Below are 20,967 nucleotides of genomic sequence, written 5' to 3' on the forward strand. Positions count from 1 at the left end.
GTAAATATTGACGTCACCGCTGCACGGAGGGCTGCAGCGAGACCCCTGACGGATGGAGGACGGCGTGGGAAGCCTCATTAGGATCCGGAGGCTTCCCCCACCCGAGGTGAGTACCCCCAAGGGGACGTTTTGTCGTTACAGTTCCTCTTTAAGGTGTGTGCACACGCACTACCGCCGGCAACGACTGGTCCGCCAGACCCTCCTACTGGGTGGACGGTCAGCCAACAGTAGCGCGTGTGTACGCGCTGAACGATCCGCTGAGCGGAACAACCTTATCAGTCTGCCAACAGCGCATATACACGCACTACTGTTGGCTGAACGTCCGACAGCGGAAGGGTCTGACGGACCCATCATTGCCGGATGTAGTGCGTGTGTACGCACCTTTTAAAATATGTTCAAAGAATATGATGCCAAAATGTTAGGTGTTTCCATTATTTTGTCCAGCCCCTGTACAATGCTTCAAGTTGTAGAGGGTCCTGAGATTGGAAACCTGTTTCCAGTCAATCACCTCAACTATTCTAGCTCTGTGTTTACTGCATACCCAAATGACTATGAGGGTGAAGAAAATAAAACCAGGGCTGTGGAGTCGGAGTCGTGGAGTCGGAGTCGTGGAGTCGGGCAATTTTGGGTGCCTGGAGTCGGAGTCGGAGTCGGGAAAAAATGCACCGACTCCGACTCCTAATGAATTTGTAACTGTAATTAAAATAGAAAATATGATAAAATGTTCTATTTCTCAGATAATAGTCATTAAAAATAATGTATATATACAGTAATAGCTTAGTCCACAAAAATGAAATAAACCAATCAAAATTAGTTACTTGTGCTGCTGCAATAAAGCAGTCCCCGTATTTTTAAGGTCAGATATACATATCTGATTGTGACTGTATATATGATGTGTACACAGGAATCTCTTATATATACTAAATAACATCTATGCTGTAAGAATAAAGCCTGATGTGTAGCTGTGTCACTAATAGAGATGGTCAATGACATGGAAATAATTCTGCATTGATGCTGATTTATGCAAATGTATGCACTCCCTTTGCTGATGAAATCAAATAATGTGATATGTTATTAAAATTTGGTTTGGTGACTACAAATTAGAGGGTAACTGAGACGGATGAAAAGTAAAGTTTTATACATACCTGGGGCTTCCTCCAGCCCCCTTCAGGCTAATCAGTCCCTCTCTGTCCTCCACCACCCGGATCTTCTGCTATGAGTCCTGGTAATTCAGCCAGTCAGCGATGTCCGGCCGCATGCCGCTCCCACAGCCAGGAACATTCTGCACCTGCGCAATAGTGCTGCACAGGTGTAGTATGCTCCTGGCGGCGGAGTGTGTGCATGCGCACTACGCCTGACTGGCTCAAGTACCTGGACTCCTAGCAGAAGATCCAGGTGGTGGAGTAGGACAACGAGGGACTGATTATCCTGAAGGGGGCTGGAGGAAGCCCCAGGTATGTATAAAACTTTAATTTCATCTGTCTCAGGTTTACTTTGTTACAAAGTAGTACTATACTCTACATATGCACTCCCCACAGAGCTGCAGGGAATCCACTGAGAATGCTGTGCACATTGAACACAGAGGTGTTGTCTGTTTACAATCTCCTCATTCCCCTGCAGAGTACCTGCACATCATTCTTACATGTACCCACACTTACATTGCCTAGGGCCTGATAGATGTTCTTTGTTCCGGTTTGTACCTTTTACAAGTACTCTTACCAAGCACTAGTTTTAGTCTAAAGGGAATAAATATAGTAGTCTACATATCCTTCTCACTTCAGTTGTCTTGTAAAATTCCTAAGCGTTGGCAGTTAAGAGACGAATTTCATGTTACATACTTTTAATCAACAAAAATGTAATATGCAAATTAGAGGAGTCGGAGTCGTGGAGTCGGAGTCGGTGGAATCCTAAACTGAGGAGTCGGAGTCGGAGTCGGTGGATTTTTGGACCGACTCCACAGCCCTGAATAAAACATTAGTGCCTGTTTAAAATCTTCCGCTGACAGCGACATGCACTTGGATTAGTCAGGGGACCACTACTGTTTTTATTCTTGGTGGGAACTAATGCTGGGTACACACTATTAGATTTTCTGGCCAATTTACTGTCAGATCGATTATCTCTATGTCCAATTTGCTTTCCAATCGGACAAGTTGGAAATAACCGATCTGACAGTAAATCGGCCAGAAAACCTCATATTGTGTACCCAGCATTAGAGCTGTAAGAGGTGATCAATTGAAGTGAATGGGGCTTCTGAACACCTCCTTTAGGGTATGTACTATGCCCTGTTCCTAGTGCTAAGTTTTTATATATATATATATATATATATATATATATATATATATATATATATATATATATATCTATATATATATATATATATCTATATCCTTCAAAAAGAGCCCATCAGGTTTTTTTTTTTCCACGTACACTGCTACACCCCCCCCCCCCCCCCTCCCCCAATCCAGCATACAGTGAGTACTGTTGAGTGATAAGAGATTGAATGATAATGTGCAGATTATCCTAAAACATTTTATTAGTGCCAAGTGTTGACTAATTAACATGGATGGAAAGCAGTGCCACAATAAGCATGCCAAAATCGGTCCATTGTATCAATCGCACATGCTGGGAAATCTCTGGCTGATGTGGTGGTAATGGCGTGCAATATCTGGGCAAGTGATATACGCAATAGAACCCCACGTGCATCACGTGCTATATCCCCGCAGTGAGTGGTCGGGCAAATGTGGAAGCAGGTGGACACTAGTGGCAGGCAGCCAGATAGGTGAGATAGTTTAATGGATGGGAATTGGGGGGGGGGGGGGGGCACATATGTTATATGGGGGGACAGCCACGGATGCAGTGAGGCAATGTCACGAGACCGATTCTTAAAAGATTCCTGATGAAAAATCTGGTGTATGGGCAGCCAACAGATCTCTCTGTTCAGATCAAAGATAGGTTTGTCTCTTGGTTGAGCAGCAAGGAGAACTCCAGCGCATACCACTAAAGGCTCATACACACATCAGACCATAGTCTTTTGAAAATGAAAGATCACAGACCAATTTTACCACCCTTCATGTAGTATGAGAGCCATACTCTACACAGTCTTTTCTATGGAGCTGAACTCCACATCAAAAAAAAATCTTTGCAAGATGCTGCACACACAGATGCTGTACAGACACAAAAGATCAGTATCTGCAAAAGATCTGTTCTTGCCAAAAATCTGTTCCTGCAAATTGCAATGATAGTCTATGAGATCTGCAGATCATCATACACACATGATTTAACTGACATTCATCTGCAGATCAAGCAATCATCTGCAGATCTGAAAATCCATCCTGGTGGATCTGATCTGCAGATGAATGTCAGTTAAATCATGTGTGTATGATGATCTGCAGATCTCATAGACTATCATTGCAATTTGCAGGAATGGATTTTTGGCAGGAACAGATCTTTTGCAGATACTGATCTTTTGTGTCTGTACAGCATCTGTGTGTGCAGCATCATGCAAAGATTTTTTTCTGATGGGGAGTTCAGCTCCATAGAATAGACTGTGTAGAGTATGGCTCTCATACTACATGAAGGGTGGTAAGATTGGTCTGTGATCTTTCATTTTCAAAAGACTATGGTCTGATGTGTGTATGTGGCCTAAGGCTGCAGCTGAAATGACCACCAGCTCAGTGTGTAGCACCTATATAGACTTTCTGCACACTTCGCATTCAATTCAGATGCAAATAATATGCAAATCTGCTACTACTTATCATGCAAACAGGAAGCTCAGGAGGAGGGGCTGGGAGCAGCTAACCTGACAGTTACATAGTTACAAAGTTAAGGAAAGGTGGGGGGGAGAGGCTGCGCATCCCTAAACACATGTTGCAATTGAATGGTTAATCGCACAGGCATGCACCGCCTCTGCCAGACTGAAAAATGCATGCCCTGCATCCAAGACAAGTGCTAACATTTATTAAACTAGGAGGTACCTTAGCTTCCAATATGGTTTGCATGCAAAGTATATTATACTAGACACTTGCACCACGGTGAGGCAGACCTGCTCTACCAAATGTAAATTACACATTTTTTTTGCATAGCTGCTCCTGAGGTTTTAAATTTAGGTTAGGTCACTTGCCCGGAGGTCTGCCTCACTGTGGCGCAAGTGTCTAGTATAATATACTTTGCATGCAAACCATATTGGAAGCTAAAGTACCTCCTAGTTTAATAAATGTTAGCACTTGTCTTGGATGCAGGGCATGCATTTTTCAGTCTGGCAGAGGCGGTGTATGCCTGTGCGATTAACCATTCAATTGCAACATGTGTTTAGGGATGAACAGCCCCCCCCCCCCCCCCACCTTTCCTTGTCTCTTGGTTGATCTGCCCATGCACCCCAAAGGGACCTTTAACCCTGGATTGAACTTCAGCCCAATCAGTAGCTGATACTCCCTTCCCCCTGAGAACTGTTTATCTTTTCTCGAATAGATCAGGGACATATCTCTGTATGGCTGATATTGTGGTGAAAACCCTCCCACAATGTGATTCCATAGCCCTGACCGTTTCATGTCCGTGAACCTTTTTTTATGGGAAATAACGGCTGTTTCCAACTGACAAGCAAGCATCATCTCCCCCTGTGCATAGAACTCTCAGTAATGAACATTCCACACAGATCCCCTGGCAGAACTAAAGCTGTAGCCACAAGTGATACATTTCAGAATGTAAATCAGGGAGAGGAAATATTTTATACAACGGGGCAAACACTGACTAAATCATCTAAATTAATATTGTAAAAAAAAACAAAACAATTTTATGCATTATTTTCATTACATTTCCTTTTAAAGTGAAACTGAAGCGGCAAAAAAACTTGTGATATAATGAATTGTACGTGTAGTATGGATATTAATAGACCATTAAAGAAAATAGTCTCATTTTTATTTATTTTTTTCAGATATACAGCTTTTTTTTTTGCTTTTTTTTTTTTTTTTTTATAACATTGCATCATTTTGTCATATTTGCAATTTAGAAACCATACACTGTATTGTAAACTTTAACACAGAGCAGAGCTAATGACTCTTTGAACTTCCAAATGACAAGCAAGCATCATCTCCCCCTGTGCATAGAACTCTCAGTAATAACATTCCACACAGATCCCCTGGCAGAACTAAAGCTGTGGCCACCAGTGATACATTTCAGAATGTAAATCAGGGAGAGGAAATATTTTATACACGGTGCAAACACTGACTAAATCATCTATAAATTAGTATTGTAGGAGAAAAGAAAAATCATTTTATGCATTATTTTCACTACAGTTCCTCTTTAAAGTGACACTGAAGTGACAAAAAAATAATATATAATGAATTGCCCCTTTGAACTTCCCTGCAGTAAAATCTTTTCTAAATCTGTCTCTGTTTCTTTGATGTATAAATGCTCCAGAAAATAGTCCTGTAGCCGACCCAAGTCTGGTCAGAGAGCTCAGAGAACCTCTTTTGCATAGATAACTGAAGTTTCTTAACTCTTCCTGTATTGGAATCAATAGGATAATTAGTTCTTTGCTAGTACTACACATCCAATGCATTATATCATATGTTTATTTTCGCTTTAGGTTTGCTCGAAGTGTTTCCTGTTTTGGTTGCTATCCTTTCCAGTTAAGATTATATTGATTAAATGAAATGAAGCTCTAATATCTCTTATCTTTGACAGAGTGTTTAAAAAAAATGCCCAAAAAGAAGACTGGTGCCCGGAAGAAGGCAGAAAGCCGCAAAGAAAGGGAAAAGCAGCTACGAGCTGCCCGGGGCACTGTAGATCTTGCCAAACATCCCTGTAATTCTTCTATGGTAATCTTGCAGATTTGTATTGACTTTATCATTAAAGCTCTATTAAAAGCAGGAATCTCTCCCAAATCCTTCTGTGTTACAGGAGCTGAACGTTGGCCTGCATGGGATGCAGCAATACACACAGCTTATTAAGGAAACCTGAAGTATCTATTAAAAAATGTTTCACTTACCTGGTGCTTCTGCCAGCTCCTTGCTGCCGTCCTGTGCCCGCGCTTGTCCTCAGCGATCCTCCGGCCCCCCGCTGTGGCTCACTTTCGCGTTTGATGACTGAGCCTGTCACCAGCCACTGCGCCTGCGTAGCCCTGGTTGCACACATCCTCGTTTGCGAACGAGGACACGCTCGGCCAGGGCCACGCAGGTGCAGTGGACATCGACTTGCAAGTCAGCGAAAGAGAAAGTGAGCAGCTGTGGGGTACCGGAGGATAGTTGAGGACAAGCGCGGGACGGGGCGGCTGCAGAGATCTGGCAGAAGCCCCAGGTAAGTGGAACTTTTTTTTTTATAGATACTTCAGGTTTCCTTTAAGAAAAGGTCTTGGTCGGTTAAAGCACACCTGAACTGAGAGGGATATGGAGGCTGACATTTACTTCCTTTTAAACAATGCAAATTGCCTGGCTGTCTTGCTGATCCTCTGCCTTTAATACTTCCAGCCATGGACCATGAACAAGCATGCAGGTGTTTGACTGAAGTTTGACTTGATTAGCCACATGCTTGTTTCAGGTGTGTGATTTAGACTACAGTGACCAGATTTTTGTAGGCTTAAAGGGGAACTGAAGAGAGAGGTATATGGAGGCTGTCATGTTTATTTCCTTTTAATCAATACCAGTTGCCTGGCATCCCTGCTGATCTATTTCTCTGCAGTAGTATCTGATTAAAACCAGAAACAAGCATGCAGCTAATCTTGTCAGATCAGACTTATAAGTCTGAACCACTGAAACACCTGATCTGCTGCCTGCTTGTTCAGGGGCTGTGGCTAATAGTATTAGAGGCAGAGGATCAGCAGGGCTGCCAGGCAACTGGTATTGTCTAAAAGGAAATAAACATGATAGCCTCCATATACCTCTCTCTTCAGTTCCCCTTTAACCTGGGACGGGGGGGGGCGAAAAATGGGGGGCTGCCGGGCCGGAAAATGTGGTGGCTGGAAAAATGGGCATGGCCATGACATTCTATGGGCGGAGCTAACATAATGATGTAACAGCGAGGCATAAGAAAGCAGTGTTTACGCCATGATGTGGTCAAACGAGGATTCGCATCATGGGTGTGCAGAAACTGTGTGATGCTATTTAATAGTATACCGTAACCCCAAAGCAGCAAACATAGCCAACTATGACCATTAAATAATAAATGCAGCAACAGTTACCCCAGACACCACAAAATAAACACAATGGGCAACATGTCAGCACAAAATAAACGTATTGCAGGCAACATGTCAGCACAAAATAAACGCAATGGGGGCAAACATGTCAGCACAAAATAAACGCAATGGGGGCAAACATGTCAGCACAAAATAAACGCAATGGGGGCAAACATGTCAGTACAAAATAAACGCAATGGGGGCAACATTTCAGCACAAAATAAACGCATTGCGGGCAACATATCAGCAACGCAATGGGGGCAAACATGTGAGCACAAAATAAATGCAATGGGGGCAGACGTCCGCACAAAATAAACGTCAATGGGAGCAAACATGTTGGCACAAAATAAACGCCAATGGGGGCACATTTCACCTAGGGAAAAAAAGCATTTACTCACCTGACAGAAGTCCCCCTCACGCAGCCGGCCTCTGGTGTGTGTGCAGCTCCCCCGGACGATCCTCCTCCAATCTCCCGTGCTCACAGGCAGAGCAGGGCTACGGCAAGATGGCATCCGGAGGCGGAGCCCTTTACTGGAGACACAAATAGTCTCCAGTTCAGGGCTCCGCCTCCGGGTGCCATCTTCCCGTAGCCCTGCTCTGCCTGTGCCTGCCGGAGGAGGACAATGCAGGCTGCTGGAGCGAGGCTGCGGGGAATGAACTAGCGCAGCGTCTATGAGACACTGCGGCTAGTTCATCCAGTACGGTGGCCAGAGTCCCGGGGCCGGGACGTCCCTCTGCTAAAAGCGGTACGTTTCCCTGGGACCTCATGCAGCCTGGGACAGCGCCCCCCGAAGGCAGGACGCGTCCCGGGTAAAGTGGGACGTATGGTCACCGTATTTAGACACTACTGCAGCCTAAGGCCTAGCTCACAGTGCTCATTTACGTTGCAGACTAATTCTGCATGCCAACTCATTGCCCATACAGTTCTACAGGGCTGTTCACAGTACTGGGTTGTAACTGATCATGTTATTCTAACTTGCTGCATGCAGGCTTTGTATTAAAGTCTATGTCCAATCTCCATTGCAATTTGCACTCATAACATGTACATTATGCAACTGACCAGTGGTGTTTAGCAAGATTTCGGATATCCGAACTACCCAGATAATCTGAACTTTTTCCACTATCCGAACATTGAATAGCAATTCGGATATTTTGTAAAATCCGAATAGACTATCCGAGCAAACTGGCATTTCACATCTGAAATCCGGGCAGATAGTTAGTTCAGATATCCGACCAGAAGTCAAAATCACCTTTAAAGGATACCACAGCCCACAGGCTGTGGTAAAATAACTGCAGCATGGTGTAGGGAAAAAAAGGACATACTCATCGCTCCCCTCGCTCCCTGCCGTCGGGTCCCGCTCGTCTGCTACAGCTCCCGGTACCGGCCGACTCTTCTGACCCCTGACCCGGACATACTGCTCTGCGCATGCGCAGTATGTCCAATCATCTTCCCTTCTGCCGTCACATGATAACGGCAGAAGATCGGACACTCCCCCGCCTCCTCCCTGCCCAGCGTGTGCGCTCCACTAATAAAGCTAGCGTGACATGCTAGCTGGAGTCACGCTGGGAGCGGCGATTTGGAGAGAGAGCGGAGGGGGAGTGAGTTGGGATAAACAGGAAACGGGCACTTTCATAATAAGCGGTGAGTATGTCCTTTTTTTTTTCCTACACCATGCTGCAGTTATTTTACCACAGCTTGTGGGCTGTGGTATCCTTTAATGGCAAAAATTCCTGAGAGAGAGACCTCCGAAAGGGATTTTGGCCATTTGAAGAGACTTTTGGAAGCATTTTAAGCCATTTTCAGGTCACTTCCGGTTTTCTGTCCAGATATCCGAATCCGGGCGGATACTGAGGTCGGATATCCGGTTCGGATCTGGATTAGAAAATTTTGAACTCGGATATCCGACCCGGATCAGATATCTGGGTATCCGGATCCGAATTAGATCCAGATAGTGAAAAGTGGTATCCGAGCAGCACTGCAACTGACCACCATTAATCTAGCCAAAAAGATCAGCAGGACTGCCAGGCAACTTGTATTTAAAAGGAAATACATATGGCAGCTTCAATATCCTCTTCAGTTCTGGTGTCCTTTAAGGTGTTTCACAAATGGTGCAGTAAGATTGGGGCAGGTCTTCACCTGTTTTCTGAAATCAGATGAGGCTTCCTCTTCCACGCTTTCAAAAGGTATCTTGGGTGTATATACAGTGGTGTGAAAAACTATTTGCCCCCTTCCTGATTTCTTATTCTTTTGCATGTTTGTCACACTTAAATGTTTCTGCTCATCAAAAACCGTTAACTATTAGTCAAAGATAACATAATTGAACACAAAATGCAGTTTTAAATGATGATTTTTATTATTTAGTGAGAAAAAAAAACTCCAAATCTACATGGCCCTGTGTGAAAAAGTGATTGCCCCCCTTGTTGAAAAATAACTTAACTGTGGTTTATCACACCTGAGTTCAATTTCTGTAGGCACTCCCAGGCCTGATTACTGCCACACCTGTTTCAATCAAGAAATCACTTAAATAGGAGCTATCTGACACAGAGAAGTAGACCAAAAGCACCTCAAAAGCTAGACCTCATGCCAAGATCCAAAGAAATTCAGGAACAAATGAGAACAAAGTACTGTAATGGAGATCTATCAGTCTGGTAAAGGTTATAAAGCCATTTCTAAAGCTTTGGGACTCCAGCGAACCACAGTGAGAGCCATTATCCACAAATGGCAAAAACATGGAACAGTGATGAACCTTCCCAGGAGTGGCTGGCCGACCAAAATTACCCCAAGAACGCAGAGAAAACTCATCCGAGAGGCCACAAAAGACCCCAGGACAACATCTAAAGAACTGCAGGCCTTACTTGCCTCAATTAAGGTCATTGTTCACGACTCCACCATAAGAAAGAGACTGGGCAAAAACGGTCTGCATGGCAGATATCCAAGGCGCAAACCACTTTTAAGCAAAAAGAACATTAAGGCTCGTCTCAATTTTGCTAAAAAAAATCTCAATGATTGGCAAGGCTTTTGGGAAAATACCTTGTGGACCGGCGAGACAAAAGTTGTACTTTTTGGAAGGTGCGTGTCCCGTTACATCTGGCGTAGAAGTAACACAGCATTTCAGCAAAAGAACATCATACCAACAGTAAAATATGGTGGTGGAAGTGTGATGGTCTGGGGTTGTTTTGTTGCTTCAGGACCTGGAAGGCTTGCTGTGATAGAGGGAACCATGAATTCTACTGTCTACCAAAAAATCCTGAAGGAGAATATCCGGCCATCTGTTCGTCAACTCAAGCTGAAGCGATCTTGGGTGCTGCAGCAGCACAATGACCCAAAACACACCAGCAAATCCACCTCTGAATGGCTGAAGAAAAACAAAATGAAGACTTTGAAGTGGCCTAGTCAAAGTCCTGACCTGAATCCTATTGAGATGTTGTGGCATGACTTTAAAAAGGCGGTTCATGCTAGAAAACCCTCAAACAAAGCTGAATTACAACAATTCTGCAAAGATGAGTGGGCCAAAATTCCTCCAGAGCGCTGTAACAGACTCATTGCAAGTTATCGCAAACGCTTGATTGCAGTTATTGCTGCTAAGGGTGGCCCAACCAGTTATTAGGTTCAGGGGGCAATTTCTTTTTCACACAGGGTCATGTAGGTTTTGAGTTATTTTTCTCACTAAATAATAAAAACCATCATTTAAAACTGCATTTTGTGTTCAATTATGTTATCTTTAACTAATAGTTAACGGTTTTTGATGAGCAGAAACATTTAAGTGTGACAAACATGCAAAAGAATAAGAAATCAGGAAGGGGGCAAATAGTTTTTCACACCACTGTATTTAATTTGATTGAGTGACTGTAAATAGACTATTCATGACTCTTAATATTCTAACGCGTTGCTGAGCCTATTGCATAGTGTGGAATGTAAAATTTACCTGAAGATTTGCAACCTTCTGCCCATTTTTTAAAATATACGTTTTTTAATTCCTGTCATTATACAGTTGCTTTAAAAACCCTCTTGGCGGTCTATTAAAAACCGCCAGGGGGCAGCGCAGCAGTTGTTTTTGTTTTTTTTCAATAATGTAGCGAGCCTAGGGCTTGCTACATGATAGCCGCTGTGCAGCGGCATCCCCCCACCTGCTCCAATCGCCTCCGGCGATCTGCGATTCAAATAACGGGATTTCCTGGAGGGCTTTTCCCATCGCCATGGTTGACGGTCGTGATGACGTCATCGATGTCGTGACTTCATCGGGAGTCCTGATCCACCCCTCAGCGCTGCCTGGCTGCGCGGCGGGGTCTGGGGGCGGCTGCGCGGCGGGGTCTGCGCAAAGTGCTAGCTGCTTGTAGCACAAAAAAAATAAATTATGCAAATCGGCCCAGCAGGCCCTGAGAAATCCTCCTGCGCGGCTTAGCTTACGGCTTACCCCGAACTACGTTCGGGGTTACCTCCAGGAGGGTTACCAACTACCGTATAATAATAATCGCCCTCTGCTATATTTCCTAGACAGCTTATAATATTTGAAGCTCAATTAAACCCAAAATTGAAGCAAGCAATTATTGAAGGAAATCTTGCTAATCATTTATTAGTATTACATTTGGAAATTAGCTTTGCTAATTAAATAGCACATTATGCAGCGTTGACTTCCTGCAGCAGTGGCCCTATCCATACAGGCTAAAAGCACACCTGAAGTGAACAGGGTATGGAGGCTGACATACTTCTTTCCTTTTAAAATTAACCCGAGGTAAAAATAAACCGATTGTATTTATCCTCCTACTCCTTAAAATGATCTTTTTTTTTTTTTTTTTTTTTTTTTTAGATATCCCATGGTTTTATTTTATAGTTAAATATTTACAAAGTAGATTGAATGTTTTGTTGTCTCTGCTCAGTCAGTAGCAGCAGCCTAATAGGTGTCCCAGGCCATATGCAATTCACTTTTTCACCTGTGTTTTCTCCTAGGTGATATTTTTAAACTTGTCAATAAAAGCCTTTTAAGCCCCCAGAAGGCAAGAAAATGATTAAAATAATTTTGATAGTACTTTTTCACCAACTTTTTGGTACTTTTTTAGTTGAAAAGTGCTGGAAAGTTATTTAACCACTTCCCGACCGCCTAACGCACAGAGGCGGCCGGGAAGTGGAGCCCTTAAGGACCGGCTCACCCACAGAGGCGGCGGTCCATTTAAGGGCATGGGCGGAGCGATCGCGTCATCCGTGACGCGATCCTCCGCCGGCGCCTGTCGCCGCAACATCCCGCCGGCTATACGGAAGCGCCGGCGGGATGTTAACCCCGCGATCGCCGCATACAAAGTGTATAATACACTTTGTAAGGTTTACAAAGTGTAGTATACAGGCTGCCTCCTGCCCTGGTGGTCCCAGTGTCCGAGGGACCACCAGGGCAGGCTGCAGCCACCCTAGTCTGCACCCAAGCACACTGATTTCTCCCCCCCCTGCCCCAGATCGCCCACAGCACCCATCAGACCCCCCCCTGCCCACCCCCCAGAACCCTGTTTGCACCCAATCACCCCCCTAATCACCCATCAATCACTCCCTGTCACTATCTGTCAACGCTATTTTTTTTTTATTCCCCCCCCCCAGACCACCCCCCCCTGTTTACTGTATGCATCTATCCCCCTGATCACCTGTCAATCACCCCCTGTCACTGCCACCCATCAATCAGCCCCTAACCTGCCCCTTGCGGGCAATCTGATCACCCCCCCACACCAATAGATCGCCCACAGATCCGACATCAGATCACCTCCCAAATCCATTGTTTACATCTATTCTCTCCTCTAAACACCCACTAATCACCCATCAATCACCCCCTATCACCACCTGTCACTTTTACCTATCAGATCAGACCCTAATCTGCCCCTTGCGGGCACCCAATCACCCGCCCACACGCTCAGATTGCCCTCTGACCCCCCCTTATCAATTCACCAGTGCATTAATTACATCTGTTCTTCCCTGTAATAACCCACTGATCACCTGTCAATCACCTGCCAATCACCTATCACCCATCAATCACCCCTGTCACTGCCACCCAACAATCAGCCCCTAACCTGCCCCTTGCGGGCAATCTGATCACCCACCCACACCAATAGATCGCCCGCAGATCCGACATCAGATCACCACCCAAGCGCAGCGTTTACATCTATTCTCTCCTCTAAACACCCACTAATTACCCATCAATCACCCATCAATCACCCCCTATCACCACCTGTCACTGTTACCCATCAGATCAGACCCTAATCTGCCCCTTGCGGGCACCCAATCGCCCGCCTACACTCTCAGATTGCCCTCAGACCCCCCCTTATCAATTCGCCAGTGCAATATTTACATCTGTTCTCCCCTGTAATAACCCACTGATTACCTGTCAATCACCCATCAATCACCCCCTGTCACTGCCACCCATCAATCACCCGCTGTCACTGCCACCCATCAATCAGCCCCTAACCTGCCCCTTGCGGGCAAACTGATCACCCACCCACACCAATAGATCGCCCGCAGATCCGACATCAGATCACCACCCAAGCGCAGTGTTTCCATCTATTCTCTACCCTAAACACCCACTAATTACCCATCAATCACCCCCTGTCACTGCTACCTATCAGATTAGACCCCTATCTGCCCCTAGGGCACTCAATCACCCGCCCACACCCTCAGAATGCCCTCAGACCCCAGCCCTGATCACCTCGCCAGTGCATTGCTTGCATCTATTCCCCCCTCTAATCACACCTTGAGACACCCATCAATCACCTCCTGTCACCCCCTAGCACACCTACCCATCAGATCAGGCCCCAATTTGCCCCGTGTGGGCTCCTGATCACTCGGCCAAACCCTCAGACCCCCTTCCGATCACCTCCCCAGTGCATTGATTGCATCTATTTTCCCCTCTAACCACCCCCTGAGACACCCATCAATCACCTCCTGTCACCCCCCTAGCACTCCTATCCATCAGATCAGGCCCAATACAACCTGTCATCTAAAAGGCCACCCTGCTTATGACCGGTTCCACAAAATTCGCCCCCTCATAGACCACCTGTCATCAAAATTTGCAGATGCTTATACCCCTGAACAGTCATTTTGAGACATTTGGTTTCCAGACTACTCACGGTTTTGGGCCCGTAAAATGCCAGGGCGGTATAGGAACCCCACAAGTGACCCCATTTTAGAAAAAAAAGACACCCCAAGGTATTCTGTTAGGTGTATGACGAGTTCATAGAAGATTTTATTTTTTGTCAAAAGTTAGCGGAAATTAATTTTTATTGGTTTTTTTTCACAAAGTGTCATTTTCCACTAACTTGTGACAAAAAAAATAAAATCTTCTATGAACTCGCCATACACCTAACGGAATACCTTGGGGTGTCTTCTTTCTAAAATGGGGTCACTTGTGGGGTTCCTATACTGCCCTGGCATTTTAGGGGCCCTAAACCGCGAGGAGTAGTCTAGAAAACAAATGCTTCAAAATGACCTGTGAATAGGACGTTGGGCCCCTTAGCGCACCTAGGCTGCAAAAAAGTGTCACACATGTGGTACCGCCGTACTCAGGAAAAGTAGTATAATGTGTTTTGGGGTGTATTTTTACACATACCCATGCTGGGTGGGAGAAATTTCTATGTAAATGGACAATTGTGTGTAAAAAAATCAAACAATTGTCATTTACAGAGATATTTCTCCCACTTAGCATGGGTATGTGTAAAAATACACCCCAAAACGCATTATACTACTTCTCCTGAGTACAGCGGTACCACATGTGTGGCACTTTTTTACACCCTAAGTACGCTAAGTGGCCCAAAGTCCAATGAGTACCTTTAGGATTTCACAGGTCATTTTGCGACATTTGGTTTCAAGACTACTCCTCACGGTTTAGGGCCCCTAAAATGCCAGGGCAGTATAGGAACCCCACAAATGACCCCATTCTAGAAAGAAGACACCCAAAGGTATTCCGTTAGGTGTATGACGAGTTCATAGAAGATTTTATTTTTTGTCAAAAGTTAGCGGAAATTGATTTTAATTGTGTTTTTTCACAAAGTGTCATTTTCCGCTAACTTGTGACAAAAAATAAAATCTTCTATGTACTCGCAATACTACTAACGGGATACCTTGGGGTGTCTTCTTTCTAAAATGGGGTCATTTGTGGGGTTCCTATACTGCCCTGGCATTTTAGGGGCCCTAAACCGTGAGGAGTAGTCTTGAAACGAAATTTCTCAAAATGACCTGTGAAATCCTAAAGGTACTCATTGGACTTTGGGCCCTTTAGCGCAGTTAGGGTGCAAAAAAGTGCCACACATGTGGTATCGCCGTACTCAGAAGAAGTAGTATAATGTGTTTTGTGGTGTATTTTTACACATACCCATGCTGAGTGGGAGAAATATCTCTGTAAATGGACAATTGTGTGTAAAAAAAATTAACAAATTGTCATTTACAGAGATATTTCTCCCACCCAGCATGGGTATGTGTAAAAATACACCCCAAAACACATTATACTACTTCTCCTGAGTACGGCAATACCACATGTGTGGCACTTTTTTGCAGCCTAACTGCGCTAAGGGGTCCAAAGTCCAATGAGCACCTTTAGGCTTTACAGGGGTGCTTACAATTTAGCACCCCCCAAAATGTCAGGACAGTAAACACACCCCACAAATGATCCCATTTTGGAAAGTAGACCCTTCAAGGTATTCAGAGAGGGGCATGGTGAGTCCGTGGCAGATTTCATTTTTTTTGTCGCTAGTTAGAAGAAATGGAATTTTTTTTTTTTTTTTTTTTCTCTCACAAAGTGTCATTTTCCGCTTACTTGTGACAAAAAATAATATCTTCTATGAACTCACTATGCCTCTCAGTGAATACTTTGGGATGTCTTCTTTCCAAAATGGGGTCATTTGGGGGGTATTTATACTATCCTGGAATTCTAGCCCCTCATGAAACATGACAGGGGGTCAGAAAAGTCAGAGATGCTTGAAAATGGGAAAATTCACTTTTTGCACCATAGTTTGTAAACGCTATAACTTTTACCCAAACCAATAAATATACACTGAATGGGTTTTTTTTTTAATCAAAAACATGTTTGTCCACATTTTTCGCGCTGCATGTATACAGAAATTTTACTTTATTTGAAAAATGTCAGCACAGAAAGTTAAAAAAATCATTTTTTTGCCAAAATTCATGTCTTTTTTGATGAATATAATAAAAAGTAAAAATCGCAGGAGCAATCAAATAGCACCAAAAGAAAGCTTTATTAGTGACAAGAAAAGGAGCCAAAATTCATTTAGGTGGTAGGTTGTATGAGCGAGCAATAAACCGTGAAAGCTGCAGTGGTCTGAATGGAAAAAAAGTGGCCGGTCCTTAAGGGGTAGAAAGCCCTAGGTCCTCAAGTGGTTAAAATCAAAGATGAAAAATTATCTCCTAGGTGAAAACTCAGGTGAAAAAGAGAATTGCATATGGCCCCCAGTGTTAGAAAAGGGTCAATTGTGCATGTATTTTATCTCCCTTTACTCTCAGTTGTATTCTGCCAAGAAAACTTTGTTCAGGGTCAATGGCTAAATATATTAGAGGCAGATGATCCACAGGACTTCCAGGTAACTGGTATTCTCTACAAGGAAATAAATGTCAACCTCTAAAATCCCTTTTCACGTTTGGTGTGCTTCAGGACCTCTCTTGTCTCTAACATCTTTTGTAACATACAGAAGTACAGTTGCTCACAATCTTCTTGTGACTACGTGAACCACCCACCTACTCATGTAGATACAGGGTTTCTACTGTAATGTGGGATTCTGGGAAATGTAGTCTAGCATCTGCTGTTACTACTTTGGATGCTATGTGGTCATACCTGGCTTACTAGCTGAATTCTGTGAGGAGAGGAAGCAAACAGTACTAAACTGGAAAGCATGTTTGGCCCATGAAAAATACATTTTATCCACCATCTATACAGTCTGTATAATGAGTTATCATCTTGATTACCATTAGAATTTGCCTTGTTCAAGTTTGTGTGATTGAGATTTTATATGGCACTACTTGCAGACAGCAGCGCTCTTATATTTATTTGCATTTTCTAGAGACGTCCTCTTGTCTCTACTAGCAGTTCTGGAAGAACAAGTCAGCAGTGGCAGCGCCTGTATTCCTCTCTTCAAAGTTGCCTATTACCTCCTAGAGGTTAAATGGCTTCTGAATTGCTATGATAATTCATCCACTTACTCATCAGACTCAACCATGTGTTTTGTGTCCGCTTTTGAATTAGTTCTGCTGTGAGATCTCTTAAACATGCCTCAAGAGGTCACTCTTGAGCTGCGGCTGACTGCTCTACCATTCCAATTCTGTTTTAGTGAACAGACACTTCTAAAAAAATATGCCATGGTGGCATTTAGAAGAAAAATAACAATGGTCCATGGAGAAAGAACAAGTCAATGTTTCCTAGACAGACTGAATCGATCCAAGTTTTTGTTGCTTTGCTTTTTCCTTTATGAGGCATCCACAATATATAATGAATGCTTTGCCGTCTTCATACCTATTGTTCCCCTGACTGCCATAATGTGTCATCTGTCCTCTGGGTGCTCGTTATGAGCAGGTGTAAAAAGATAGAACTCTGAGAGTCGCTAGAAATAATTTACCAAGAGCTGCCACACATTTACATTTCCTACCAATGATGGGCATAGACTTGCCTGCTAAGCGCATACGTTGAAGCGCAATAATCTTCACTGCGGGAGTCATTCTTCTTGTAGAACGTAAAGCGATGCTTAAGTAAGCACTGTTGGGACTTTGCTATGTAAATGCTTGTTGTGTTCTGACAGACACTCTTCTCTTTGTTTTTATAGGAATGTGACAAATGCCAAAGGTACGTTGTGACTTTTTATTAGCATTCTCTTCCCCGTTGCTGTTTTTCAAACAGCTTGTCAATATTTTTTTTTTTTTTTTTTTTTTTTTTTAAAGCTGGCTAATGTTTGTTTTTCTTTATGTGTGGATGAAGGCGACAGAAGAACAGAGCTTTCTGCTATTTCTGCAGTTCTGTACAGAAGCTCCCCATGTGTGCTCACTGTGGTAAGTGCAGCCCTGACTTCATGCCTATTCTGTTTATGTAGAAGCCAAACCTCAGGCACATGCAGAACATGATCAGTTTTCTCACTTGCGTATTCAATGAAGGAGCATTAACAGCATTTTACATACAGCTCATACAAGTACCTGTTTCTGTAATCATTCATGTTATTACTTTCAGTATGCACAAATATGGGATGGTTGCACTGTCACACAGATAAATAAAAAAAAATACTGCTTTGAGACCATCCACCCTTATATGAATAGGAAAGCTTATAAAAGTTTAGTATGCATCAACAGTTGCAGTGTATGTAGTAAAATCCTTTAGGCACCGTTCACATCTGAGCGTTTTGCCTGCGATTTCTGCAAACCGCTCAAGCGCTAGCGCTTTTTAAAGCGCTAGTGCCATAATACTCTATGGGCCTGTTCTCACTTGGGCGATTTGCGTTAATCGCCCGCGATTACCGCATTTCGCCAAACGCAAATTTGTATCCTGCACCATTTTCAGGCAATTTTCCAGCGATCGCGTTTAGTGCTATCGAAGCGGTAATTCCGATTGTGAAAAATTGGCACGTGTGAATGGCGATTTTTTTTTTTCGCGTTAATCGCTAGAGCAATACGCTAGCAAAAGCACTAGTGTTTCGCATTTTGCAAGAGTGAATGGGGCCTTAGACCTCTTTTTCTCGGGCGGCTGAAATACACAGTCTGTTAGCTGTTCCTTTGCACTGGCTGATACTTGTAGGTGCTCAGCACTGGTAGCGGCAAACTGGCCACAGCATTGAGTCAAATCTTAGCGCAGCTGTGTTGGCATTCAGATGTGTCATGATGCTTTTGTATTTATTTTGCTAGCAGGTAACATTATAGTCCAATATAAGCTGGGTGGCTGGAAAAAGTGCCCCAAAAGTGGGGGTCTTGGCTTGTGTACCACCACCAACCCCCCCCCCCCCCCCCCTCCCTCCCCCCGCCATAGGCACAGCAGAGCTCAGTGGTGACAGCTGTGTCTATCTCCCTCACCATATGTGGACTTGCATGCAGATTCTCAGTGCAGGCTGTGTGCCGTGCAACCCCCCCCCTCCGTGACAGAGAGCATGCCGATTGGCAGAGTGAGGTGGGGCCTAGCGGTGCTGCTCTCACCTGATGACTGCTGCTGCCCGGGCCTCCGCCTCTATTCGGCTTCTCTTCTGTTTCTCCTCTTCTCTCCTCCTCTTCTGCCTCTTTGTCCCACTCTCCCCCTCTATCTGCTGCCCAGAGCTTGGGTCTCTGCAGCATGCTGCCAGGAACCCTCGTGGCGGCACGCTGTCGCCAGACAAGACCCGAGCAGCTGACAGCGGGGGGTGCTATACAAGAAGGCGGAAGAGCGGGAACAGAGACCCAGCTTGGTCAGGGTTACTGTGAATGTGCAAGCCCATCTGTGGGCCTTCTCCCTCATTATTTTGGGAACTGAGCACGATTGAGGTGGTGTGCGTACAGGACCACACATGTGCAGTAGCTCCCAACCAAGCCATGTCAGAGATTTTTCTCAGTGTGACACTGGCAAACGGGAGGGGATCTCCAAGAAACTGGGGGGCCTCAGACTACAGGTGCTGGAAGGAGCTCCAGGCAGCCCTATTTCTAGGATCGAGCGAGGCTAGTGTCCGTCTGGAGTACAGTGATAGAGATGGGAGCCGCGGCCACATTGGAGCTCCCCCATCCATGGCAGATTAAGTGTGGCAGTAGACTCGTAGGAACAGCTCCCTGTTACAAGCGACAATTACTTGCCACTGGTCTCCTCTGTCTGCATAGCCGCTTTTACTCTCACTACTTCCTGGTAATCCCTGCGGCTGAGTCCCAATGTGGCCGTAGCTTCCCCCTCCATTACCTATACTGGGGGCACCAATGCCTGGCTACCCTATACTGGGGGCACCAATGCCTGGCTACCTCTACTGGGGACACCTGTGCCTGGCTAACCTGTACTGGGGGACACCTGTGCCTGGCTAACCTGTACTGGGGGGCACCTGTGCCTGGCTAACCTGTACTGGGGGGCACCTGTGCCTGGCTAACCTGTACTGGGGGGCACCTGTGCCTGGCTAACCTGTACTGGGGGGCACCTGTGCCTGGCTAACCTGTACTGGGGGGCACCTGTGCCTGGCTAACCTGTACTGGGGGGCACCTGTGCCTGGCTAACCTGTACTGGGGGGCACCTGTGCCTGGCTAACCTGTACTGGGGGGCACCTGTGCCTGGCTAACCTGTACTGGGGGGCACCTGTGCCTGGCTAACCTGTACTGGGGGGCACCTGTGCCTGGCTAACCTGTACTGGGGGGCACCTGTGCCTGGCTAACCTGTACTGGGGGGCACCTGTGCCTGGCTAACCTGTATTGGGGGGCACCTGTGCCTGGCTAACCTGTATTGGGGGGCACCTGTGCCTGGCTAACCTGTACTGGGGGGCACCTGTGCCTGGCTAACCTGTACTGGGGGGCACCTGTACCGGGAGCACCTGTGCCTGGCTACCTATACTGGGGGGCTAAATACCACATTGCAAATAATGTTCGTGAGACGGAGGGGGTGGGGGGCAATTTTAACAACCCTGTCCTGGGTGCAATTTAGCCTAGAAACTGCACTGGCTCCAGGTAAGTAAAAGTATTTTATTTTTATTTTATTTTTTTTATTTTTTTTGTCCCAATACAGGTGTGCTTTAAAGTAAACCTGTGAGTTTTGCAAAGGGCAAGGACTGACCCTTCTGTCGGCAGAGGGAAGACTCTAGACTCCCCAGAGGATTGCCCTGTCTCTCTACATCAGGCTGTTTCA

The 20,967-nt window shown here is 45.1% G+C and overlaps 1 protein-coding gene across 2 annotated transcripts in view; it reads left to right on the forward strand.

Moving 5' to 3' along the window:
• Positions 1–20,967, forward strand: part of ZNF330 (zinc finger protein 330) — a 109,138-nt gene that overhangs the window by 60,244 nt on the left and 27,927 nt on the right. For both annotated transcript variants that reach the window (XM_068279443.1, XM_068279434.1), the window contains 3 exons: positions 5,683–5,816; positions 17,966–17,985; positions 18,118–18,188. In XM_068279443.1, coding sequence (XP_068135544.1) covers positions 5,697–5,816; positions 17,966–17,985; positions 18,118–18,188 — 211 coding nt within the window. In that variant the 5' untranslated portion in view covers positions 5,683–5,696. The remainder of the gene's footprint in view (positions 1–5,682; positions 5,817–17,965; positions 17,986–18,117; positions 18,189–20,967) is intronic.

This window comes from Hyperolius riggenbachi, chromosome 1 (assembly GCF_040937935.1).
Source record: "Hyperolius riggenbachi isolate aHypRig1 chromosome 1, aHypRig1.pri, whole genome shotgun sequence".
Taxonomy (NCBI): Eukaryota; Metazoa; Chordata; class Amphibia; order Anura; family Hyperoliidae; genus Hyperolius; species Hyperolius riggenbachi.